This window comes from Trachurus trachurus, assembly GCF_905171665.1.
Source record: "Trachurus trachurus genome assembly, chromosome: 22".
Classification (NCBI taxonomy): Eukaryota; Metazoa; Chordata; class Actinopteri; order Carangiformes; family Carangidae; genus Trachurus; species Trachurus trachurus.
In genome coordinates, this window is record NC_139907.1 from 25,580,374 (window position 1) to 25,607,206 (window position 26,833).

Here is a 26,833-nt window from a genome sequence, read left to right on the forward strand (position 1 = left end):
CTGCATTATATAAAGGTGCACTTCATTTATTGAAACACAATGGAGTAATTTGGCATTGTGCCAGTCAAAGCTCCTCCAGTAACTTCTTTGTAACAAAATTGCCCACACCTGGCACAACAGCACCGACTGCCTCCGTTTTCGCACTGTGCATAATGAATGACTCACAGAGCGCAGGAGAAGGTGCCCCCTTATCCTGCAGGTATAGGAGAAGTTTTGTATTGTAATATTACATCAGCCACAATTAGAGGGAATTAATATGTTACAAACCAACCAGCTGTATTCTAGGCTACTATATTGAGAATGAAATGAGACGTGTAAACCAGCAGCAAGATGCCTCCTTATTATATTACTCAACAACCTACAAGTCACTTTTACCACCTCATATAGAATACTCAATTGAAATAATTGTATTAAATGTGCTATTAAATTACGAAGTGGTGGCCAAGCAATTCTGGCAGTGTTTGAGGTTTCCAACTAAAACATGAAACTCCCCTCTTGTTCCATCATTCAAAACTTTTTAAAAAGTTGCAAAACAAAGCAAAATGTTCATTTAGCTTTGATTGGTACCGAGACGGATTGCTAACTCGTGCTAGTTTGTGCTAATTCAAGCTAACGTCGGTGTAGCCTACAGCACCATGGGATCAGTTAAATTGGTGGAGGTGACACAATTCACCCCCACAGGTGTTTCCATTAGACTGTTACTCAGAACAGTGTGGGTGTGAACAGACTGTAGTGATTAACATCTCTCGTGCTCTTAGCTTGGTTAGCTTGGTCGCACCTGTTAGGGTGGGAGAACCTCCGACTTTAACAGTAATTACACTCACTTCATGTCACCAAGTAATAAAAATAGTGTTTGAGTGGGAGAGAGGCTTCAGCTTTGTTATTCTGAGTGAAAGATATCAGCAATTTTATGACAACCGAGCAACAAAGTGGTAGCAAAATGGCTGCCAACATGATCGTTACACAAATAGTTCAACGGTATAAATTCAGGTGATTTAATTCATTAAACAGAGGCTTTATTTGGAAAGTAAAGTGAATGTAACATGTAGCGATGTAACAATTTAACACGCCTAGGTTTTAACTTGAGTAGGAATAAGACGGTGGCTCTGCAGGGCCTTCACTTTTCCCAGTGGATAAGTGGTGGCAAAATTTAAACACCACAGTTTTGGACAAGTAGAGACAGGTTATTATTTGTAGACAAAATGTTCTGTTGATTTCAAATGTGTTTAAATAAAAAAAAATGCATATCTTAAATATATGTGTGTTATAGGTTACACACTGCTGTGGTAGTAGGCAGCAGCACTTAATTGAATGTCTGATCTTGCACATGCATGCACACAGCCTCACACACACACAGTTTTGTTTCAGAGACTCCTGTTGATTGGTTTGTCTGTAAACCAATGATTGTTCACCCATTTTAAAGTCACCATTTCTGTTCATCTTTTCTCAATGTTTTTCCATTTTCTGAGTTTCCTTGTTGCCTCTGTTCATCTGTTTATTTTGTCCATTCGTAAAAAGAAGCCATTATTTCTCCCTCCCCCAGGCGAGAGACGACGATGGCCTCGGTGGGAAATTACCCCAGAACAGCTTTACTCAGGACACGCCCAGGCTTGTCTTCAAGACAAACAGCGATGTGCTTGTAAGGACCATAACCATTTAACACCAGATAGAGTTTAAGCTTGATGGCTACTGCACAAATATGTTTTGATGTTGTTCTTTGTTTAAAGTGTATAATTTTCTAGTCATTTCTTCCTGACATACCACTGGACTGGTTGTAGTTAGACATTATTGTAAAAGTTGACGTTAAATGTCACACTCAGAACAGGCCCAGAAATAAGAGACAGCACACAAGAGGCACTCCTGTTTTCATACATTTAAGTTTGAGATTTTCATAACGTTTTGCATGCAGAATCATTTGCTTTGCTCATGTCTTTGTGATTTGTGTTGGGAAATGTCAGACAAATCTATCCAGAAGTGAAGTGAATGTGATATTATTGCAGTGTTAACATAATTCACAATGAAACTAAATATTGATCATTTAAACATGTTTTACATAGATCATTCATAATTACAGTAAAACTATAGGCTACATTCTATGGCATTTATGACATACATCTAATTAGAAGGTGACTAAACTGTTTGATTAATCCATCTGTCTGACAGCTGATGTCTTGGATCTCTTTTTGCTTTGCAGTTACTTTGGTGTTCTCACATTTGGGCAAAACTGTGAAAATGGCAGAAATAGACCAATCAATAGGCTACCTTTGAAATATCTGTAAGCTAAATATGAAGCTACAGCCAGCAGCTGGGGATAAAACAAGGAGAAACAGCTCCTGAAGCTCTGTCAGAACATTACAAAGTGTGTCTGCCAGCACCTTGTTTGTTCAATCTATGCAAAAACCAAACAGTCCAGCATATAATCCCCCCTAAAACCACAACTTGTCGGTTTTGCACTTTTATTTTTGTAAGGATTAAACAAATAAGATAGAAGGTGTTTATCCGCTTGTAGGTGGATTTAAAGATGTTCGCTGTTTTGCTGTTTCCAGCCTTTATGCCACTGTAGCCTATATGAAAAGCCAATCAGCTGCAGGCTGTAGTTTCACATGTAGCGTTCAGACATGTACCTTTAAGACAGACAGAGTAGTAGCCTATCGATCTTCTGTCTTGTCCCTTTACAAAAGAGAGAATTTCCCAAAATGTCAGTCCTTTGCTTCAAGCAAAGATGCACTGCACAGCTCCGTGCCAGCAGAGATAGTTAGTCTGAAAGAGGTCCGGTCTGCTGCAGTGACATTCATATAAGATCCACCAGCTCTGTCTCATCATTCTTGCAGCAGGAGTTATTTTACTCGCTGTGTGTGCGTGAGTGTGTGCTGTGAAATATAGTGCAATTGAGTCTCACCTGGCCAAGTGAGAATGGCCTTTGTATGTCACATCCATAATGACTGATGATGATGGCTGGCTGTGATAAGAGCAGCCTTATAGGGAGCGATGTTCTGATCCTGTCTGGCTTTTATCTACAGTTTAAACTTTTCATGCTCCGTTCAGGCTGTAATGAATAAGTCAGGTACACAGTGCAGCTGATATAAAACCGCTGGAAAGAATATTTCCCCTTGTGTAAGCCAGCTAATTATAACAATTGCAACACATATTTCAATAAATGAGGCCACTGTAAACTGATAGTTTGGCTAATCATAGTAATAAATCCACATGTTGCAGATGGCCTGTTAAGTGTTGCCAAAGTTGAATTTTCTTGTGTAAACTCTAGTGGGGCTTTACTCTGTTTTCTTTTTTCCGATGGATCAGGTGCTTTAAGATGGCAGTCTCCTGTTACCTAATGTAGGCTCTGGAGTGAATCCACGGTACAACAAGCACAATGTTTCTGTTTGCCTCTTCTCGTGGACTTGGATTGTGAGGAGTGGATAGTTTATTTGAGACTGTTTAGAGTGCGAGGAGACCAGGCGACTGGCTCGCTTCAAGCACCTGGTTCATTTCAGGGGTTTTAATCCATGCTTTGTGCTCTATGTGATTGCAGCAACCTGAGAAGCGTAAAAAGAAAAATCTTAACAGGGACATATACAGTTGTGTTCCTTTGTTCACCTTTCCTGCTTAATTCTCAGAAAGCCCTTTCATGCTACATAGAAAACCACTTCAGGCACCGCTGCCTCTTCGAAACCCTTGCATTCTCTGCACTGTCTCAAACTCTCCAGCCTCTTTAACCCTGCGCATCCTCCTCCACTTCTTCCTCTTCATTATCTAAATCCTCCACATCCTCTGCAGTCTCTTTAACATCTGCAACCTCTTCCTTTTCTCCACTGTCTCACTCCTTCTGTGCAACCTGTTGATCCAGCACAACATATAGTGTATATATATATAGAGAGAGAGTCCCTTTTACACAGCCTGTGGTTAAAGGTGGAAATGTTGCACCTACAGTATATATTCCACCTACTCATACTGGACACAGGATGGAGGGTCAGTGTTGTTCTGCCTTCCACATAGTCTCAGAGCTGGATCAACATCTGGGTAAAAGGGAGAGCCAGCATAGTGGGATAGCTACTACAGAATAGCCCACACTGTTAAATGTCACGCCTGTGATTATGCCAGCTTTGTTTGGTTCAGTGTAAACAAGCGGAGGCAGTATGTTGAGCAGTCTTCCTAACCAGATCTCTGTAGAAAGTCTTGCGAAAGCTCTTTCCTCTCTGTGACTACAGCATGAAATACTCTCCATCCAATCCCTTAACTCTTCTCAATGGCCTCTGATAGCTGTATCAAGAACGGCCCCCGCTTATAACGTGCTCATTTGAACTAATCACACATTAAAACTAGCTGGTGCTTGATCTTGGGATTCTTACATTTCACTTGCTTCCTCACAGGGTCAGAGGGTGAGAAAGAAGGGGGGAGAAAAAAACAACGACCGCCGAGGTGATCGCACTGGCTCGGATGCACGATAATCGTTGTAATGCAAATGGTTAAACTACGCCGCCGATGCTGGTTCGTTGGCCACGACGGAAATAAATGACCATAATTACATTCAACTGCAAACATCTGTGTGCAGGAGTGGGAAGCGAGCGCGCGCGCGAGAGAGAGAGAGAGAGAGAAGGAGAGAAAGCACAACTCCATTAGCGTAATGCGCAGTGAAATTTCACTCACAGTGCAGAAAGTCGTTAAGTGCTCTCCATCTGTCTTTCTGAGTTGAGGAAAATTTCAGTACATTTATTATTTAAAATATCCTGGGCCTACCATTATCAAACTCAACTTGCGAGAGCACCTTTTTGACTTTTACTCAGTCATGGCTCATTGAATTACTTAGGACTGTATGGGCAGTTAAAACGTGTGAAATTCAAGGGACTGACATCTGAGCGGCGCCAGTGTAGTGTTTAAAATGAGGAGTCGAGTCTGATTTGTTTCTGCTGCAGGTTCTAATGTTATCCGTGTGTTTGACCCAAGCTCCTTTTTTTTGTTAGTTTCATAAATTCCTAATCCCTCCTGAGACGCTGCACAAAGACCCAGAATTTATTACACATGTACAACTATAGTGCATGATTAAAAACGCTTGTCTTTGTCGAACCGGTCAACCTGATGTAAAACACATCATCTATGTAAAGGAGCTGATGTTTTACACGTGCAGCAGCTGCAGGAGTGCATGCTATGTCTTATTTGGAAATCCTGCTCAGATCTACAGTGCATTTGTCCAAACAGTGTGAGTCTGCCAGGCAGCATCCTGCCAGATACACCAATGTTGCTGCTACGCAATGTGCAAAGAGGAGTTTATCCCCCCTTCCGGTTGCATCCTTCAACTTATTAACATTCAGCAGGGGGGCTTAAGGGTCTGTGTGATGGATGGATGTCGTTGAGGGGTCTGACAACTGATTAATGCCTTAATTATCTCCAGCGAGGACCTGCCACTCCTCCCAGAGCTGACAGAGTGAGCTGTGTGTGGCCTGACGAGTAACGCCGTGTTCAGGGCTCGCCCACTGCTATCTGCTTTACCAGGGTCACATTCATTTTCTTCCCAAAGAAAAATGTGCACTTTTTGTGCTGAAAAGGTGTGAAACAGTGATGAAACAGTGCAGCAAGGTGTTTTGGGATCTTTGCCACCGCAGTGAGCGAGAAAGACAACTTCTCTTTTGAGCCCCCCTCGTGTTGGCATCCAGGTGTGGTTTGCTCTCTGCATACAGAAAAGTAAAACCTCATTTAAAACACAGCACATAGGGAGAAATGTAGTTTAAAAAACTTCAAAACTTCAATCAACGTTATTCTTCACAGACTCCAATGTTACTGTTAAAGGTTAAGTAGATGCAGTACTACACAAAGAACAATAATTAATTTGGATCCGTTCCAAGAAAGAACTTTAAGACAAATTGTAATTGGATTTCAGAAGCATGAGGACTATAATATACAGTGAAAATGAATGTACTCATAATTTACAATTTATGCCATGCTGCAGTTCTTTCTGATTGACAGCACACGCTCACACTTATCATGTCTTAAATGATTGAAACATTTCACTATTGCAGTGATCAACAGAACTAGTCACATCATCTATGTTCAGCCAAACGTTTCTGTTGTAAACTTCAGAGTTTAAAACAAGAGAAGTTGTATGAAGCTGTTGCAGCTAAACCGGATGCCTCTGGAGAGATTTAGACTCATTACAACACTTAAAATGCCTTCTCAGATCATTACTGATTTGGGGTGTGGCCTGAAATGCAAAATGCTTGAAAGCTGAAAGTAGCCTTTGATGTAATTCAGTATTGATCAAGATGGACATTGAGTGTCTCTTGCATTCAGACCGACTTGACCATAATATCTGTCTGTATTTGTCGTGGCACGAACAACGACAAAATATCTTCTTGTCTTTTTCTGCTTTAGGCATAGGTCTATGGTTAGCTGAGACTGAGGGAGTCTTTATTGCCAACAGGAGTGATGGGCAGTTAAACTCAATAGCAGAATGCCACAATGTGCACATCAGTAGAGGAAAAATGTTACTGTAGATGTAGAAACACACAAAATCCATGACAAATTGACTGGATACAGGCATGTGCATTTATGCATACTTTAACGTTAAGTGTTTCCTCTTTATAGATATGCGAGTCTATTTAGAAACAGCATCAGTCACCTTAAAGAGAATCTTTTATAATGTGTTTATCTCCAGATGGTATGGAGGCTGAGCTTCTGCTTTACCAGGGTACTTCAAAGGAGATTGTGTTGTGATGTGTTGTATTTCAACAAGAGCAAATTAGAAGTGTTTTGTATGCAGGGTGACAGGTGCTGATACAGTGTGTGTATTGTGTGTGTTTTCTTTGTAGGTGTGTGACTGGTGCAAACATATTCGCCACACAAAGGAGTACCTGGACTTTGGTGCTGGTGAGCGGAGGCTGCAGTTCTGCAGTGCCAAATGCCTGAACCAATATAAGATGGACATTTTCTACAAGGAGACCCAGGCTGCACTGCCTGGAGCACTGTGTAACCCGGGACACGGGCCTGGTGGGGAGGGGAAGCCGGATTGCAGCGGAGGGGTGCAGCTGCTCACTCCCGAATCCTGGGGAACACCGTTAACGGACCTACGCCGCAAAGCTCCCTCACCGGGGGGGCCCTCCGTCTCCTCTGCTTTGGCCCCTTGCACTTCCTCCGCCACCTCGCCCTCGGACCCTGCGGCCGTGTGCTCCCCGTCCTCCTCCTCCTCGGCCAAGATCCCCACACCGAGACCCCACGAAAGCCCCACGCTTCCTCCTCCGCCGATTCCTCTGCACCCACCAGTTGGTGTTCCCCCTGGTAGCCCCCCCATGGTGATGACACCCAGGGGGCCCATGCCCCTGCCTCTGTTCATGGAGCATCAGATGATGCAGCAGATCCGTCCACCATATCTTCGCCCCTCTGGTCACCCGGGGGGGCCCAACAGCCCACACTCCAACCCTATGATCCCTGGTATCGGTCCACCCCCTCCCCCAAGGACCTTTGGTGCAGCATCAAGCCCCATGCACAGGCCCCTTCTGTCTCCGCATCATCATCCATCATCCAATCCCAACCCTGGTATGATGCCCCCCCACCCCGGTATCCCCATGCCAGGTCTCCCTCCTTTCCCCCCAGTCAACATGATGCCCAATGGACACATCCCCATGCCCCCCATGATGAACTTTGGCATGCCATCATTGGCCCCACTGGTACCACCACCGACCCTCTTGGTCCCTTACCCTGTCATCGTACCCCTCCCGGTCCCAATCCCCATTCCAATCCCCATTCCCTTCAACCCCAAATCCTCCAGGGACCAGCCGGAGAGCAACGGCTCAGTCCGCAGCGCTCCAGAGTCAGACTCTTCAGCCTCCGGGCCCCAGTCTCCGGGTCCCTCTGGAGGAGACAGAGGGGAGCAGAGAGTAGATCCAGCTGGCGCAGAATGTCTCTCACCGATACGTTCAGAGAGAGGCAGGTCAGCGAGGGTGGACTTGACTGTGAAGGCCGAGGAACATTCAGGCAATCTGTGTCCAACCAGCAGCCCCAGACTAATGGACGGTGTGATTGATCTAACGGTGGGCCAGAGGTCGTGCCAACAGCAGGTAATTCAAAGGATGCTACCGGGGGTACAGGTCAAAGTGGAGGCAGAGGCCGAATCAAGATCTCCGCCAGCTGCTGGGCTGGGGAGGGAAGGGAGGCGCTGTTGTGATGAGGGGGAAGGGACTCTCTCACAGAGTCTCCTCAGCACTGCACAGCTGGAGGGGGCCGCACACCCAAACACACTGGAATCATCAGGCCCACCCTCCAGCAACAGCAGCCCGTCTCGCAATGCAGATCCTCCCATGAGCCAGCTGAACCCCTCTGTCTCCAACCGGACCCCACCACCTGTACCAAGCACAGCACGGACCCAGCCCCAGCTCCAGACTAGTCCTGGCGCCCCATGCAATGTCATAGTCAATGGTACAGGATGGCATTCGCTTCTCACTCCGGCCTTAGAGTCCCTCCCTGACCACAAAGGGGACGGGATTGCGGGAGAAGGTGAGGCCCGGGAGCAGCCGGCCAACGGGGAGCTGGAATGCGAGGCGCTGAAAGAGAACAATTGCTCAGTCGGGGACTGGGAACCAGGGAAGCGGGACTCAGCACAAGACGAGATGGTAAACGCGGTGGAGGGTAAACCGGACCCCGAATCCAACTCGGAGGAGGGCGAGCATGCCTACGCTCTGCCGCTGCTGTCCACCGGAGGCTGTGTGGTCATCCAGCCTGTGCCAAAGCCCGGTGCCGACAAGACAGCCATCCTCTCCTGCTCCATCAGTGCCCCTCTGTCAGCAGCCGGGAGCCCCGAGCTGGAGCCGCCGCTGAAGAGGAGGTGTCTGCGAATCCGCAATCAAAACAAATGAGGTGAGCTCACATCAGTGTGCACCCACACTTTCATGCAGTTGTGCACACTTTGTGTGAAGATTTATTCTGACATTGGCATTTTGTAGTTCACCACTGGGCACCCATCAAATAATCAGTTTTGATGTTTCTCTTACTCCACAGTGTGCAACTTTGAACTATTGAAGTAAAAAGACTAAAGACTAAGTGGAAAAAAATAAAAAGATGCTTACTATTCATATGTTTAATCTTACAATTTGGAAAATTCTAGGAACAGGATTAGTTTGTTTTGTCAAGTAGCTATACCATGATCATTCTGAAAAGGCTGCAACATTAATCAGAATTTCACAATAAGATGCTTAATTCAAGGGCAGATGCAGTGTGCTCTACATACAGGTCATTTTGTACAGGTCAAACAATTATCAGCTGAGTTATTAACCAAAAATTATGACAGAGTGCACGTTCCCAAGCTTCTATTCCACCGTGACAGATGTGCAGGCGATGTCTTTGAATGTCACCTGAAGGGCCACTCACAGGGACGGACGCAGAAAAGCCTCTTAAAGGGTTAGTGAATCAGGAGGGAACATGATATGAAGCCCATTTGTGAAAAGATGAAATGAAACAGCACACCTAAAGAGGGGGTGTTAATACATCTGGATGATGAAGGGGATTTCTAGGATTATCCCAGGTGTCTTACCCAAGCAAGCACTTAGAAAACACAAATGAACTTAACTATATTAAAATCAAATTCCAAGACTCCCCATGAGATTAAACAAAGCTATAAATAGAAACACCCTAGACAGCATGCTTGTGCAGTTTGTTCAGTTTTCTTTTTTTGTTCTTTTTTTTGGAAATAGTATTCTAAAGGCCTGCAATGAGAGTGGCAGGGTTGACATTTTCTCTGGAGCAAAAAGGAACCCAAGAGTTAAATTAAGAGAAAATTAAGTGTCAAAGTATCTTTCTTACCCAATTAGAGCTGTCAAGAAGAGAATTCACTTAGGAGTTGAAGAACAAAGCAACATAAGATTCAAATATGGAAGTAAAGTACAAGTAGCCTACCTCAAAACTGGAGTAAATTTACTGAGTAAACATACTTATTTGTTTTCCACCAGTGTTACACATACATACATTTAGTCAGGCAAGTGAAACAGCTGAATAACTGGGTGAAAATGAATCATGTGTCAAGCTAATGTCATAAAGATGAAAGGCTAACTAAGATAGCACAGCCTCAAAATGATGAAATAATAAAATATATTTATGTCTAATCTCTACAATGCAGAGTGTACAGTAAATAACCCTAAACCTATGGACAGTCACTCTGCACTACTACAACAATTTGCACATTAACTTATTTAGTAGTATATTGTATTCTGTATTTGTAGTATATGCATTATTTTATTTAAATTCTTAATTCTATTTTTATCACCACCCTTTAAACTATTTTTGGTACCTTTATGTTTGCACCTGACACCAAGACAAGTTCCTCGTGCTGTAAACTGACCTTTACTGCTCTTGGCAATAAAACCAGTTCTGATTCTGACAATGACTAATCCTCTATTACGTCCCTGCTAGTGACTACACAGTGTTTGCTAAAATTAGATAATCATTTTTTATGCTATGGAAATGAAATGCCAAGCTACTGGAAGAGCACCATCAGCTAGCTAACATTAATTAGCTAAACCAACTTAGGGCAAATGTTAAAACCTAGCTAACATAATAGTCTAATTAAAAAAGTAAAGGTAAGAAAGTAAAATGTATGAAACAGTCCTTTTACGTAGCTACTGCCACATAGGGGCGTGGACTTTGCACATGAGGTGAGGCAGGCAGGAGGTGTTCTACTAACATCATGCTTGAAATGGCACCATCCACATGAGGAAAGTCTAAAATCTTATTACAAGATTTTTCCAGGCATGAAAGTAATACATTGTAATTTTGTTATCGGTATGAAGGCCTAAATGTTTTAATCCACCAAACCGTTCTTTTTCCCTTTTTTGGGGGTGGAGTCCAAAGTCTTAATCAGGCTGACAGAGAATGCAAATTCACCTTTAATCTGAACCACGCTTTGACTGGCAGATTACCTCTGAATGTTTTAAATGGAAATGAGAAGTATTTCATGTCAAAGGATTTATTCAACACATTAATAACAAATTTAATGATGCACCACTAGAGCTGTTAATTAAATGAAATTGTATTCAAGAGCAATTGAGGCCCAATTCAAGTTGTGGTAAAACGAGGCGAGTGCTCGGAATTAGAGGAATTAATAATCACATCAGATGTTAATCGTTGTCACAGCTAAAAACAGCACCACCACCACCAGCAGCAGCAGCAGCAGCTGGAATGAATCATGCAGGCCATGGAGAAAATGTCCGGCAACCTTCAGGCTGTTGGTCGCTGATGCAAAACGTGGTCCCTGTGTTTCATCTTTGCCACTTGTCTGGCATTCATTATGAAATATCTGGAATATTCTGTAAAATGTATTCCACCAGAGAAAAAGACTCTGAATATTTTATTCTTTATTTGCCCCAAATTGTCCTCAAGCTGATTCTGATTACCTGTAGGAGAGAATAAACCCCCAAATCTGGAGGCGCTGGGATCTGCTTTATGCTCAGTTAAATCGTTTTCAGTAACAAAACTGTGCTCTGTCGCTCAGACCCGAACGTGCTCTGTAACCACTGCTGAACTGAAACTGCCTGCTTAAATCCAAGCATCGACTTTACCCCAAAAACAGCTTTTGGGGTTAGGGTTTGGGGTGAGGTGGTGGTGGTGGTGGTGGTGTTGGGTAGGGGGGAGGGGAGGTTGCTCACCCACTGACTCATTCTAGTTCTCCTCCTACTCTGTTTCACAGATGGATGGTCTGAGGGACGCTGTGCCATCAACGACACTCACTTGTCCACCCCCACCTCCAAATCCCGCCCTTCCCGACTACACTACTGCAAGACGTGCACACACACACTCACACATACACACACACACACACACTTTGTTCTTTGTCCTCACCCATCGTCCAGTCTACCAGCACCACAAATCGCCTTCAACGACTGATGAGAGTCCAACCAAACACGTTGACATGTATCATAGTAGAGCGGACAGGACTCCTTTTGTCTGTGTGACAGAGACTCTAATGGACTGAACTTCTACAGACTTGATGTTGTGGCCAGCGGGATGGTTTCACCTTCAAACTGCACACAGTATATCCTTGCAACAGGAGGACGCGACCCAGCTGCTTGTCTCCTCATTTAGAGACTCAGCCCACACTGCCCCGTATACCCTTTCACCACCCTCCCCTATCAAAGCAAGTGCTCTCTGTACTGTCTGTTACTATGGAATGCACTAGTCAAAGTCACAAATTAGTGAGGGAGATTTCCTTCCTCTTTGAAATGCTCCTGTTTCAGTCCAAACTGTTCACCACATCACAGGTACAAACTCTCTGCTCCAGTAGGTGTGTTTTTTTTCTTTTCTTTTTCTCACACACAACTTGTCACTAAGATGTAGACTGGTTTCACAAAGTTTTGACCACAGAGCCGCACAGAGTTGGCACAAATAGAATTTCTGCACCGTTTTCTTGGCCTTTTACTTGTCCACAATCTGAAAAGAAAATGTATTTGCTAACCTGGCACCATACAGTACCAAGTGTTCTGGCTGATTCTGATGGGTGGCAGCTAAAAAAAAACAAAGCAAACATGAATACAATATGACAGGTGGACAATTTAAAGAGCTAGAAAAAACTGTCCTTGGACAACAAAAAAAAAGAAGGAAAAAAATCAGCAATTGTGTTGAGAATGAAACTGGAGGATAAAATATTAACCTTCACCAGCAAGTGGTGGTGTGTGGGTGGAATCGTGCAATCTCTGCCATTTTTCCTATTGTGTTGGTTTGTTTGCTTGTACTGTAAACTTCACAGAATTTAGATATTGATACTGTTCCACAAGGACGAGACAGAGTTGTCACCATAATCATTTATACTATTTACATTTTCACACCCTGGGGAACAGCGTCTGCGTGCTTAAACAGTAAGCCCTGTGAGCAGCGGTAAATATGGGCCCCTGCTGTTTGAGAACATTTCAAGGCTTATTGCACCTCCAAAAAAACCGGGATGGCATGGCAGTGTAGAAACTCTGCCAACCTGCATTGGGTTCTCGCTACCGCAGGCTAGCACTTAATCTTTTCTATAATACATTACCAGTGATGTTCCTGTCATGGGTTAGTTTGAGACTGACTGCACTGAATTTAGAGGGGGCAGAGGGAAGCCAGCTCTTTCATAAATAATTCTTTTGGGACCTGGCTAAAAAACTGCTGAAGTTAAACTACAGAAATATTTCAACAATAAAAACATTTTACATAATTTGGAAAATCTTTACGCGCTGCTTCCTGCGTGACCACCGATCAGCCAAGTTACTTCTTTCTTTTTTTTTTTTTTGCCTATTCTTTTTCTTTTTTTTTAAAAGCCGAATCTAAAGGAAGTGTCGTCCTTGATACAGTGTTGTATTCTATCAGGGCAATTTGAGCAAAAGCAACACAATTTGTCTCTGATCCATTTTGATCTGAGTGTGAGCTGGGACACAGCACTTAGTTTTAGGGGGGAACATTTTACCAGTGCGATACAAGGTAGTCCTACCATATGCCAAAGGCCTCTGGTGTGTTGAAACAAAGCATGTCATCCAGTTTTCACTAGAAATTGGACTTAAAACTTAAGATTAGACCAGATAATTTATAGTTGCCAAAATAAAAAGCACTTATTTTAAAAGAAGAAATAAGATAGAGGAGAGCACAAGCGGATGTCAAAATCAGTATTATCCCTGTTATCTCTGTTTTTGTGGATTACTCAGACCTTAAAGGCCTAAAATTATAAAATTCAGGATCAGAAAGATAATGCAGGAGTTAAAGAATTCTCTCTCATGTGTTACATTAGATGTGCACATTGCTTTGCACCCTGTCTTATCTCACTGTCCTACCTGCAGCCTTTGTTTTTATATCGGTCTGTCATGATGAGCCACTGTGTGAATCATTCTTCACCCAAATGAGGCCCGAGATTTACTCACATACTTACTCACATATGATAATCATACATGCTGGTGTCAGATGCAAACACACAATGCACACTGTAAATTTAACGTTGTTGATATGTGTGTGCGTGCGTGTGTGTGTGAGGCAGGTGCGAGCAGAGAGCCCAGCTGAGATTACAGAGTGTTGACTCAGAATAAGCAGTGTGCAACTCTATCTGTTGCCTGTTAGTCAGGCATTTAGGCTTAGCTTGCTGCTTGCCAAGGCCCAGCTTTGGTGTCACTTTGAGAATTTCCTTGCCTGGTCGCTTCATTTCTCTCCAAGCAAAGTCAATGAAAATGCTCCTTTTAAGCCGCCTGCTACTGTCCTGAAGAGCATTTGGCCATAGGTGGACAGTGGACGCACTGCATTTCATACGTTACAGTTCATGTTAGAAGAATAAAACAGAGCAATCGTAAGTCCTATTTCAAAACTCATGTGAAATCCCAAGTGTCAACCCAAGAAACCACAGTTTGGAGTTTCTAGTGTCTGTGCAGCCTTATAAATACACAACAAGCCAAACCCAGGGCCGTAGACTTGAGAGAACATGGGACTGTAAAAACCATCTGTGACCTGCAGAAAGTTGTTATATGGCATGCAGAATAGTAAATTCATGTCCTGTTGGTGGCAGAGATTAATGATGGCCACGTGAGTAGATCGCCATAAAACGTACCAAGCAGACAAACATTAATCAGAGCATGAGTCCTTTCCAGTTTGGACACTGCATTAGCTTTCCTCTAGCACCACCCTCAGGACTAAATATCACCTTAACACACACAAGGTCCACAACCAGTCAGATTTCAGTTTCAACGGAATAGTTCAATATGTTTGGACTTCCACGTATTTGCTTGAGTTAGATAAAAACTTTTTTTTTTACTATTTTATACTGAGTGTTAAATGTCAAGCTCCAGTCAGTTAGCCAGTTAGCTCGGTTCAGCATTTAGACTGGAAACATGGGAAACTAGCCTCCCAGCATCTCTAAAGGTCACCAAATGACACTTTAAATGTTGTCTGTTTCCATCCTTTATTCTAGCTAAGCTAACTGGCTGTTGTGTATTTCCCCAAATCTGAAAATATTCCCTCAAATTAGCCCCCCAGAGTACAAATGCAAATTATTTTGCTGACCTTTTCCTGACCTTTTGTCTGGTGCCATTATCAGGTCAAATTTTCAATTTCATTCTGATGACTGCTTGATCCCCCCGAATTTCTCTAAGTGGGTCACTCTCTTTACCAGGGATTTCATACTGTTTTAAAAAGGTTGATCGGGCTTGATTTGTAATGAGGAGCTGTCTGATTTTTCCTCTGCTTGACACCCTCACACCCTCACACACACACACAGACAGACAAATCAACATGCATGATATGTCTCATCCTAATGTGCACCATGTTGTGTTGGTGTTAGAAACGGTGTACTGTCCATGTTGGAGACAGATGCTGAAGATAAGACACCCTCTAACTCTCACATGGAGGAAATCCAGGACCACTGAATCAGTCTTTGTGATGACAAACAGACTCGTGACAAATCTCCAGCATTCCTTTTTTGATGATAGACTACAGGCCTTGGTCAACAGCCTGAATTATGCAATGACAACCAACTCCAAACCTAATAGAGACGAGTAGTCTGCAGACAAAAATAAAACATGACATGGCTTCATGTTACTTTTCAAAAACAACAGAGAAGTTGCCTTAACTCTTGCTTGTATAATCTCTACAGTTAAGACAATGATGCTCGCTTGTAAAGAAGACTCTCTCTTCTTTGTACAAAATGAAATATACCAGAAACAACCAACTTTGTTATCTTGCTAGTGTCAATGTATAGATGATCAGCTTTTTCTGTAACTTGTATGGACTGTCACACTTTTGCTAAGAAGAAACCTTCCCCCCCAACTTTCTCGTTCCTAAACATCCGATCTGTTCAACGTTTTAACTCGTGGTGGGCTGTCAATCTTTTTGTGTACATTTTATAATATTATTTATTGTTGACAAGTTTTGCATTTGCAAATAATGAAAAAAATAAGGTGAAGGCGGTTTGACCTGAGCATTGGATTCCAATGTAAATGCCTGGTGAACAGTGAAATGCTTTTTTAATTATTAAAATGGAGAAAACAGTGATATGAGGAGATGATCTTCTGTCTTTTTATTATGACGTTGTAACATGTACATAACAGGTGGCCAAAATTGCTTTGGAAAATAATCATTTTTTGTGTTGTAACAGTATTTGTTTTATCCAGTGAATTGCTCATGAAGACAAATAAATAAGAGGAACTCACAACTCTGTTTCAGACGGGTCATATCTGTTCAAATACATTTCCATGTACATAAACTGAGACGAAATCTACACACGTACAGGAGAGACCACAATGACAGATAATATTAAACTCAAAACATATTTCTCTTAGCGCTGGTTGTTGAGAGAGTTTGATTTGATTCATGACTTTGCCACATAATTTACAACCTGTCAGAGAGTCAGTGGAAACCTGTGAAAATATGATTAATAGGTTGCGTATGAATTTCAGAGGTGTCACATTATCAGTTCACATTTTCTACAATAAAATCTTCAATATAAACACAGAGACAACGGCATGAATCACAAAGGAAATGATTCAGTAAAATGTGGCAAATGTGTGCACTTATGCTTTTTCTTTGTAGTATAGCCTACTGCAGTTTACATTGGTCCATGTTAGTTAATTTGTTTTGCATGAACATTAAGATGTGATGCATTAAGTCCATATGACAACATTAGTATGCTATTATCATACATAGTCTTACCCTTGGTGCCCATTTTCAGTAACCATGGCAGCAAATGGACAACCAAGTTTATGCAAACAACTAAAATGATAGAAATAGAATATACAGGCATAGGCTACTCACATTTATATTAAAATATTGTTGATATATTAACTCTCATGTGAAGTTGCTGCAAATTATGATTTAGAATGACTTACAGTGAGCGAGTGGTTTGAAAAATTAACTAAATGGTTCACGTGGACGGATAAAATATATCAAGATAAGAATGTGAATAACTCAACAAAGGTCATGATGTGACAGCGGTGTAGCTACTATCTGTTAAAGACATACCCACTCCATTATTTTTTTATTTGTTTGTTTATACATTCATTCATTCTTTTGTTACTGTAATGCCTGCAGTTGGAAAGGTCTCTGTCTGCAGATGAGGAGTCTGAATGCAGTGGTCTAGCGCCATCTTATGGCTTCTCAAAGTATTGGCCCTGTAATGGAAAAGGATTTGACTTCCTAAGTGGATACCTCCTCCTCATCATCATCACCATCATCAACAACAACATTTTCATCAATTCACATTAGACATAATGATGAATCTATCACCCACCCACCCAGCAGATAATTTGAAATATCACAAAAAATCATTCATTTTGGCTGCTTCAGTTTCAGGGCCCTGTATTGTCCTTCACAGTCATTGATAACTGGGCCACTTGAATACAATAAATGACATACATGTAGACCTACTGTATGTTGCTGGTAAAACTGGTGCATTCCTCAATGTGGTAAAGTAAAATGTCAGCTGTGAAAAATTAAAACTACAAACAAAAGTTGATGAAATCTATCTAATAATGTACCAAAATTGGAAATAAAGAACTTCAAAACAATGTGCAGTGCAATATATAAACTTGAATATCTGCATGTATTCACACAATGATGTGGCATTTAATGAGATTTTTGATGGCAGCCAATAGGAATCCAGTTTGTTTTGGACTGTGAACTAGCACATGCAGATCACTCAGGTTTCATACTAGCACTGTCTCTATTAATTTAAAGCATGAACATAGTTGTTGATCATCACCCCAACAGAGACAGCGTAGAGGAGATTTGTGTAATTTTCAACTATAACTTGACCAAACTTTATCAGTAAGTCATTGTGGACTGGAAAATGATGTAGCCTACTGCTCCACAGAAATGACCTTTTAGGTTTGGTCATTTGCAGCAGTAGATGGTAGCATTTCTCTCCACTCAACAAACAAAGGTCATTCAAAACCACATGACTGTACCTTGACTACTATCCAACAAAAGAACAGACTTTGTTTTAACCTGAGTGACGCTCACTGCATGGTAAGATCTGGTTGTCTAATCTCTTCTCTCTCTCGCAGGTGCAAATTAAGATACTGTATGTCTGTCAGTGCAGACAGGCAAACACAATACAAACATATAAAGATATATTATTTATTTAGAACAGTTAGGCTATTTAGTTTGCATATAAGACAACAACCACAGTAAGGGAACAGACAAACACAACCTGTATAGCGTCGACGTACTGTTTGTTTGAAAGGTGATTCCTTGGAAAAGTTGCGTGAAACAAATCAGGAATGAGCTGCTGAAAACATCTTCATGTTGCTTTACTGATGGTTTGTGTCTGTTCTCCAGCAGCTCATTCCCGATTTGTTTCACGCCACATTTCCAAGGTATCACCTTTCAAACAAACAGTACATCAACGCTATACAGGTTGTGTTTGTCTGTTCCCTTACTGTGGTTGTTGTTTTATATGCAAACTAAATAGCCTAACTGTTCTAAATAAAGAAAATGCAAAATGCATCACTTCCTGTCAGTGAACACTGGATTTTGCCTAGGAAGGAGCAGCCATGAACCAGCTGAATAACATGTAAATGGATACGAGTTGAAGGACCGTTGTATAACATCAGTAAAAGGGACAGCAGCAGAACAAGTATTTCTATAGAAATGCAAATGATCAATCTTTATAATAAAGCAAAGATCATTACTGCAAGTGGCTATGAGGTGAATGGAAGCGTCTGTGGTCCAACTGCTCCCTCTGTTGAAACAGAATACACTTTATCTGCTCACTACACAAACTGACATGTATCAGACATTTGCCCAGATTCCCTTATTCTTGCCCTACCTGACACCTTTGAGTTAATTATAATGTCCCCTAATGAATCCTTTTTTGAACTATTCAGTATTTTGTCAGAGACCTCAGAGAGTGCATATTATCCTTAATTGTCATTTCTAAAATCGTGAATTTCACCACGCTTTGAGAAAATACATTATTTGCTTATTATAGTTTAATAATGCAGAAGTAAATAATGAATTTACACCTTCCACTGCCTGGAAAAGAGTAGCCTAAGTATGCTACACTTAGGCTACGTGTTGAGATTCCTATAAATAAATTAAACTTTTAGCCATAGTAACTTACAAAGCTGGAACATTTCTCTAAATCCTGAAGGCAGCTAGCTACTAGGCCTACTAGTGTGGTTAACTTTATTTTCTAAGTTTAAATGCAGGAATGCTGTAGGGACAGGATCCCTTTGGACTTCCGTCCACTCATATTTTTGTTGGACTCTTCTCATTTGATTCTGAATATTATACAGCAGTTTTGCAGAGTTGTTTGGTTATATCTTTCAAGTCTTCCTTGAAACTATTTCCCTCCATTCCTCCCAAGCTCTCACCCATGAAATGATTACCATCAGTATTTATGAAAAATAACAATGATAGTTTCGAAAAATATGATGATAAATTAGCCTATTTCTAATGAAATTACTTAGGCCTTCACATAGGCTACCTACATACCATTAGGCTATATCAAAAGAAAAGGGAAAATGAAGTGTACTGCCCCAATGTTTCATTTTAAGTTTTGATATAATCAGAAAATATATTTGTAGTTTGAAGAGCCAAAACCTGATGTAGTTCACATAAAAGTAGAGCAGATTTCAGGCAAATGACAAATCTGGTAAAACTGCATGGTGGGTTCAAGGGGGCGGAGCTTGTCAAGCAGCTGCTCTTTTTGACATCACAAAGTTACAGAAGTCCTCAGAATAGCCTAGGCCTACTTGTTTTATGGTTCAGGATGTGTGAATTTCTCTGTGTAGGCCTAAGGCTTTGATACTTTCAAGTAGGCTAATAGAATATAGAGCTGATAGAGAAGACATGAAAATGTCACAACACAGCACCTTTAAGAATGTGAAGCCTAAAAGAAAAAAAAAGAAATTTATCAACTTTTTTTGATTGTGTGTGTAAGCCTTTCTAGTCACATTTAATAATGTAAACAGCTGTCAGCTAACAGGTAGCCTACAGAAAGAGAGGTAGAGACAGGACAGGTGGCTTATGGGTAACTGAGTCCTCGGTGTGTTGATGTCAGGGGGAGGAGATAGACTTGAGGCTCAGTGTGTGTTGGTGTGTAGATGTGAGTGTACGGCCAGGAACTCATCCGCCGCTGCGGGACTTTTCTCAACGACCCAAACTTCTGTATCTCTTTGGTGACAGATGTCCGACGAGAGGACGAAACGACGAGGACTAATGCGAAAATGCGAGAAGAAATCCAGGAAGAGAGAGTGTGCTTATTAAAAATTCAGCGCGGGAGAACAGTCGTTATCGTCCCTTTCAGACTTGTGGCAGCACCGAGGATAAACTACGATACTAACGGGCTCCAACGTCTTTGAATGGGCTGAGACGAAGCGGGGTTTTCTGGAAAAAGAAAAAACAAACCCAGAGCGGAGCGTTTCCAAGCGGCCAAACACCGAGGGAAGGAGGAGGAGAGGGGGGCAAAGAAAACGCCCTGCTGCCTGTTGCTGCTGCCTCCAAATTCAAACTTTTATCGCCGAGTTTGGAAAAAATGCATCTTTCACATAACTGGAGGTGATAATCCGAGTGTAACGTTGTGATTATTAGCGCTGAGCCAAAATAGCTGGCTGACTGAAGAAGGCCCGCTCTCTGGGCAAGTTTTTTTTTTTTTTTTTTTTTCGGGGGAAGCGGGGAGCCTCTGCTTTGGGAATATTTTCTCCTCATTGTGCACACACTATTCCTGTTGGACGCGAGGCGAGCTGGGTGGGCTGCGAGCCCAAGGCTGCTCCCGCTAGGCCCACGGCCATTAGCCACGAACAAAAGAAAAGGTTTCACATGTAAAACTCAAAACGCTTCGGGGGAGAAGAAAAAAAAACTTTATCCATATTTTACACCTCAGCCTTTTGAACGACCGCCGCCGCCGCAGTCATGTCGCTGCCGCTGGGCGCCGAGAGGAGGATGGAAACCCGGCAGAAGAAGCTGGAGGACATGATCAGAGACCCCAGGTCTTCCGTAAACTTGGAAAGTTTGCTGGTAAGTCAAGTGGGATGCACCTCATAGATTATTAATGATGCCAAGTTGTCAATTCGCTGAAACGCTAGACACGTATGCACACACTCTGGTAACGTTATACTATTGGCATTTATATCCTCCTTCTTCTTGTTATTATTTCCTAATTGTAACCTGCTGCGAGCTGTTAGCTTGGTTTCTTCCCTCGGGCTGACTCTGATGTTGCATGGTCCTGTTTTTATCCCTAGTTTTTTGCCCTTTCCACCTTTTTACAACTCTGTACAGTTTCCAATCTGTCCAGTAATCGGACGCCTCGCATTAATATCTGTTTTTTTATTTTTACTTTTACATGGAGCAGCCAGGCAGACTGAGCCTCATGGTGGATGTGCTGTAGACAGGCCTGGTTAATAGTTCAGACTGAGCTCAGACGTGCTACAGTGTGGGGCTCTGTGAAGCGTGTCCACAGATTAGGATTAACCAGTGCTGAGTGCCCCCACTCGGTCTGTTTATGTAGACTGATATTTTGGGATAAAACCCCCCACCTGGGGAACAGTTAGGCCCAGCAGACCTGGATGGTCCCACAGCCCCATCACATCCACACACCTACTCTGGTCTTCCACTGATAGATGGATGAGTAGGAGGGAGAAACGACCGATCTTATAATGTCTACTTTCTGTCCAGGACTCTGGTCTCTTTGGAAACTTATAGTATGACATTTATAGTGTTATTCCCAGCTACAGTAGATTGGCACAATCATATGATGAAATTGATATAGGATAACCTACAAGTCCTTATTTAATTTGACCGTTTAATGTGTGAAAGCTCACAGACTGTCAGTTAAGTTTAGTATAGTATAGGATCATGCCTGCAGTGACAGCTCAGTCTGTTTTCTTCATACTCCTACTTTATACTTGATCTTAAACTGTAGATGCTACAGAAATCCTGACTGACTCTCATTTGCATGGATCACACTAATTCCAGTGAGAAGGTTTCTTATTGCGCTCCAACTTCCCTAAAAAGTAGTTGAGAGAGCATTAAAGTCCCATGTTCCTTTTTCACTATTACTGAAGCAGCTTGGTTTTATTCAGCCACGTGTGTGTCGTGTACATGTAAGATGTGAAAGATTTTTTTGAAATCAGAAGACTGACCTGCCTGGTTGACCTTTTGGATTCAAAGTTCACCAGTTCAGTGAATGACCTAAAGAAGAAATGGCACCTCTGTGTGATCATCAGGCTAAAGTTAACAGAGGTTGAGCAGGTTGCAAAGCTGAAACACTATAGGCATTTTAAATGTCCCTGCAGATGATATTATATTCTAATGCTAACCTGTATCAGAGGAAAAGGAAACGCTTTGTGCAAATAGAAGTCAGGGCTATTTAACTTGGTATGAAATTGTCATCCTGTGACTGACAGGTTAAGAAGTACAAGGGGTGGAGCCTTTGACAGATGTTTTTTTGCAGGTTTTGTGATGTCATAAAGCTGCACGATGCAGTGGAAACTGTCTTCCGTTGTATCAGTGTCCTGTATATCAGTGACATCGGGTTGAAATCAGAGAGATGTTCTGACACTGTATAGGCTATAAAAGATAAACCCAGGTCTTGTCTTTAGACTTTTCCTTAACAGGAACTAACAAATTTCTGCAGGGCTTCCCAGAAAAATCTGCAATCACTGATGATTGAGCTTTTCCTGGTACAAACATCTGAACGCGATGAGATATTTTCGGACCCTCTCTCCCCCTTTCTGATACCCAGAGCCAGCGCTGTGTGACAGTTCCTACTTCGGCTGGAAAGTTACATCTGTTCCAGAGACGGTGTTTGAATTTCTGGGCCCCCTAACTGGATCTGACAGAGGGCAAACACACTGTCGGGTCTATCTTAAAAACCATCACCTCACCCCTTTTAATGGGCCCCATCTAGCTCGGGGGCCCTCTGTCCATCCCCCCCCCTCCGTGCTACTCGAGGGTCTCTCCCGGCCTGATTCCCTCGTCGTACCTTAAAAACATTTTAGCGGAATACTTTGCTCGAACACCAGTGGTGTTTACTTCCTGCACACGAGCCGGAGAGATAGAGGTGTTGAGTGTTTGAGACAAAAGTTGAGTGGGAAGCATGCGTAGGAGAGAACAGGCTGCAGTTTTCCATTTTTAGCAGCCTCGGTGCTGTCGCTGGGATCAAGAAGTTTTTCTGCTCGGGGTGGGATTCAAACATGCTCACGTACACACAAACACACTCAAGGCTCAGAAATGTCCTTTTTTGCAGGTGGAATAAAAAAAAAAACATGCATACTTTAAGTGCCTTAATAATTGCTCACAGGCTCATATTCGGTAAACAATGAATCACAGATCCCTTGCCATTGTGGCATAGCAACAGTGGAGGAAAAAAAAAAATGATGTAGGAAAAGATGCTTTGTATTCTTTTGTGTTTTAGCCTAAACAACAAATAACAACAAGAGTGATTAGTTGCAGAAGCAGCGGGCCGACTCCCCCTGAGGATAAGACGGGCTGACAGGAAGGAATCTGCAGCATCTATCAAGTAAACTCAGTGACCTTCCACTCAGGAAAGCTGACCGTTCGTAAGCTGAGATATGCAGTATGGCGTTCTTATATTGCAATTAAGGAAGCAGAGGTTTCACTAAATGATTTGTCATCAGGATTGAGTCCCCGAGTCACACTAAACACCCCAGATTGGCTCGCAGAAAGCTCACAAATGGTTCCTAAACGCCGCCGCCATACGCCGTGGTTGTGGAAGCTGCAAAATCTCTGCATTGCCTCTATCAGCGTTCAATTAAAACGTAACCTGAAGTCTCAGCAGCCTTCCCTGTGTGCAAACCGAGGTGATCATTATTTGGCAGGACGCCGCCTGCTGACTGAAGCGCTGGACTCGGCGGCTCCGAGCACAGGGAGCGGATTGTGGAGGGCAAAGCAAAAAGAAAAGGGGGCAATTTTTTGGAGATAATGTAAGAAAAAAAGAAAAAAATGGACGCGGGATCGTGAAATCGTGTAAGTCGCCTTTTTCTGCCGTCCTAAAGGAAATGACCTCACTGAGTAAATAGTTGGCAGCTATATGAGGGACTCAAAGTCCCTGCGAATGGCTGCACTTTCCCCTTTCACTTTTGAGCCTTATCTCTTTTTCTCTGGCTCTGGCTGCTCTGTGGGCCTGCAGCTCGGCCCCTCCCCTCAGCCTTGTTAAACACACTGCAGGTATTTTAACTGTAGCTCCAGTCCAAAGCCTTTTTGATTCGGCCGTGGCCTGGAAACAACCAGATAACTTCATGCACGGCACTTCAGTGTGAAGCATATGAGATATGGATGGTTAAAGAGGTGGTCTGATGTCTTCCAGATCATCTCAGAGGGGGGGGGGGGTCTCTGGCTGTCTCGTTTGTATTCATTCAGTATGATGCTCGTTGTTCAGCCATTCAGACATTAACTAATGCAACACACTTGTTTTGTTTTGATTAGTGTTACTTTTTCATCTAATTCCAGGCCTCTGAGCTCTGTTTGTTGTCTTATCCTGCCCCATTCACATTTTCTGTTTGTTTCTCTCTGCCTGCTTTGTCCACACACCTCCCACCTAATATTTATCTCTCTCTCTCTCTTTCGCTCCATCTTCTCTGTTCCTTTCCCTTCCTCTTATCTTATTTCCTTGCTGCAACCCCCACACCCACACTGGAACTTCTCCCTTCTTTTGTGTATCTCCTCAGGGATATGGGGGACAACCCCTCAGAGTCTTGTTCTCAGTCTCTGCTCTTTCCAGTCAACCTGAGTGTCCGCTCCGTCTCTCCAGTGCAGTGGAGTTGCTCCCAGGCAGGCAAGCAGCAGCAGTCCCAGCTTCAGTGTGCTAGCTGGATAGAAACACTGCCTTATAAGGCACTGGGGACGGTGGCCCCGGCCAATTTTTTTTTTTTTTTCTGCAAAACAAGCCAGTCTCTCTGCTCCACACCTCCTCTCGTGAGACGGACGGGCCTTGCTGTGGTTTTGTGGTTTTTGCCCCCGAATGAAGAAGACCTGGCATCCTCCAGGTGTGCAGGCCATCGGTAGTGTCAACTTGCCTTTGTCATTTGTCGTCTAGTCTTGTTGATCAGAGTTAATAAAAGCTTTTCTAAACATTTAGTATACTTTATATTGAAGCAATAGCAGTGATCTGTTTTCTGTCTTAAAGAGAGATGAGAAAATTGATATCCTGTCATTTCCATATAGTCAATATAGAGCTTCAGTCAGCACCTTGGTGTCTTAGCTTAACATAAAAACTGTTAAAAGTGAGTCTGCCTCTGATCTAAAAGCAGATCTAACCACCATCTCATTTGTTTAATCCAGTCAAAACTGACATGTTTTTGTTTTATGTGAGATTATTTGCCAGGGTATCCCTACTACCCACAACACTCAGTGAATATGTAGTAATTAAAGGGATGTTTCAACATTTTGGCAAATTCATTGCCATAATCCCTATAGTTTTAGGAGTAGGTTTGTTACCTTTAATTGTCGGTGCAAGCTATTTTGAGATCGGTGGGGCAGAGATGCAAGCTGCTCAGCTGACGCCACGGAGGGTCATGGTATTTCCGGGGTTTCCCTCAAAAGTCATCAAATACACAATCCAACAACTCCAAAAGGCTCTTGTGGACAAGTTGTGACCTGCACATTCACCACGCTATGAGATAATAATGGAACATTATGAGACAGTTGCGCGTTCCCGTCGGGGCAGTTGTTGTTCAGCAAGGAGAGTCTCTTTTCGGCACAACACCGGCTTTACATTTGCCTCGAAAACAACTCCGTCTCGTAACGTTCCATGGATTCCAGGGATTATGGCAATGGGTTGCCAAAATGTTGTACTATCCCTTTAAGTATTGCTATCACTGTCACCAAGCTGATTGTTGACACTGAGGTACACAGCCTGGAGGTGCAGAGAAGCAGCACATGGAGCTCACGCAGGTTTGCAGCCAATTTCTTTTTTGTCGTCATAGTGGAAACAAAACTTCAAGTGACATAAAAATCTGGATTTCTATTTTTGCTTTAAATGCTCAGGTCCCCAACTCCCCCCCCTCTCCCTCCCCAGCCTGCTGGAAAACATTCCGGGACAAACTGAGCAAAAATCAAAGTCCCCCTTAGACAGTATACACAAACCTGACAGCACTTTGATCACACATTACATAATACCCTGGGCAAATAGAGCAAGACATGAGCAGGGGCCAGAGATTCACTCTCGAGGATGTGAGAGGGAATGTTAAAAACCAGGCTGAACCTACCCAACCCCCTAGAAATGAACAGGTCCGTCCAGAAAAACAAAGATTTTGCTTTAAGTGTGCTTTTTATTGCCAACACAAGGACGCTGTATTTGAGTTGGCTATCTGATCTTGATGTGCAGTACGATAAAAATCTAAAATAAACTGCTGTGACTCTCGCATACATTCTCATTATGTGACATAGATCCTATAAGCAGAGCTGGAGTAGGATGCTCTGGTGTGTGTTTACAGTGGTGTATGGTTGTGTTGTTCACCCCCAGATCTGTCTTAATCTGCTGGATCTTCTTGTCTAGACATAAAGACTGAGCTTGAGAGTATGTAGCCATGCACAGTACACACAACAATATATCCAAGAACTGTACAGTCGCTTTTTAGGTAAAGTTGCATAAACTTCTGGACTTTTGAAGAACTTTCACTTCCCACACCGATCAAAGCGCTGGAGACGCGAGCCGACCGATGCAGAGCGTGCTGTGGTTGTCGGTGGTTAAATGCACAATTCCTGTTGTTGTCTTCTTGTACGACGCCTTCACCCCGCTGTGTGTGTGTGTGTGAGTGTGAGTGCACACACAGTTCCATACCTGTGTGTGCGTGTCGGTGTATTTTTAGTTTTAAATGAGGGTGTGAGTTTGCAGAGCACAGAGAACAGGAGTCTCCCACGCATAACGCATAACCCATCCATCTGGCCTCAG

The 26,833-nt window shown here is 42.8% G+C and overlaps 2 protein-coding genes across 3 annotated transcripts in view; both read left to right on the forward strand.

Annotated features, from left to right (window-relative positions):
- sobpa (sine oculis binding protein homolog a) overlaps positions 1 to 11,764 on the forward strand; it is a gene marked incomplete at its 5' end in the record, with an annotated part of 38,387 nt that extends 26,623 nt beyond the window's left edge. Inside the window, 3 exons of the mRNA XM_083997760.1 lie at positions 1,544 to 1,639; positions 6,804 to 8,844; positions 11,666 to 11,764. Coding sequence (XP_083853886.1) covers positions 1,544 to 1,639; positions 6,804 to 8,843 — 2,136 coding nt within the window. The 3' untranslated portion in view covers position 8,844; positions 11,666 to 11,764. The remainder of the gene's footprint in view (positions 1 to 1,543; positions 1,640 to 6,803; positions 8,845 to 11,665) is intronic.
- An 8,247-nt stretch (positions 11,765 to 20,011) lies between these two features.
- Positions 20,012 to 26,833, forward strand: part of rock2a (rho-associated, coiled-coil containing protein kinase 2a) — a 44,015-nt gene continuing 37,193 nt past the window's right edge. For both annotated transcript variants that reach the window (XM_083998177.1, XM_083998178.1), the window contains exon 1: positions 20,012 to 20,937. In XM_083998177.1, coding sequence (XP_083854303.1) covers positions 20,833 to 20,937 — 105 coding nt within the window. In that variant the 5' untranslated portion in view covers positions 20,012 to 20,832. The remainder of the gene's footprint in view (positions 20,938 to 26,833) is intronic.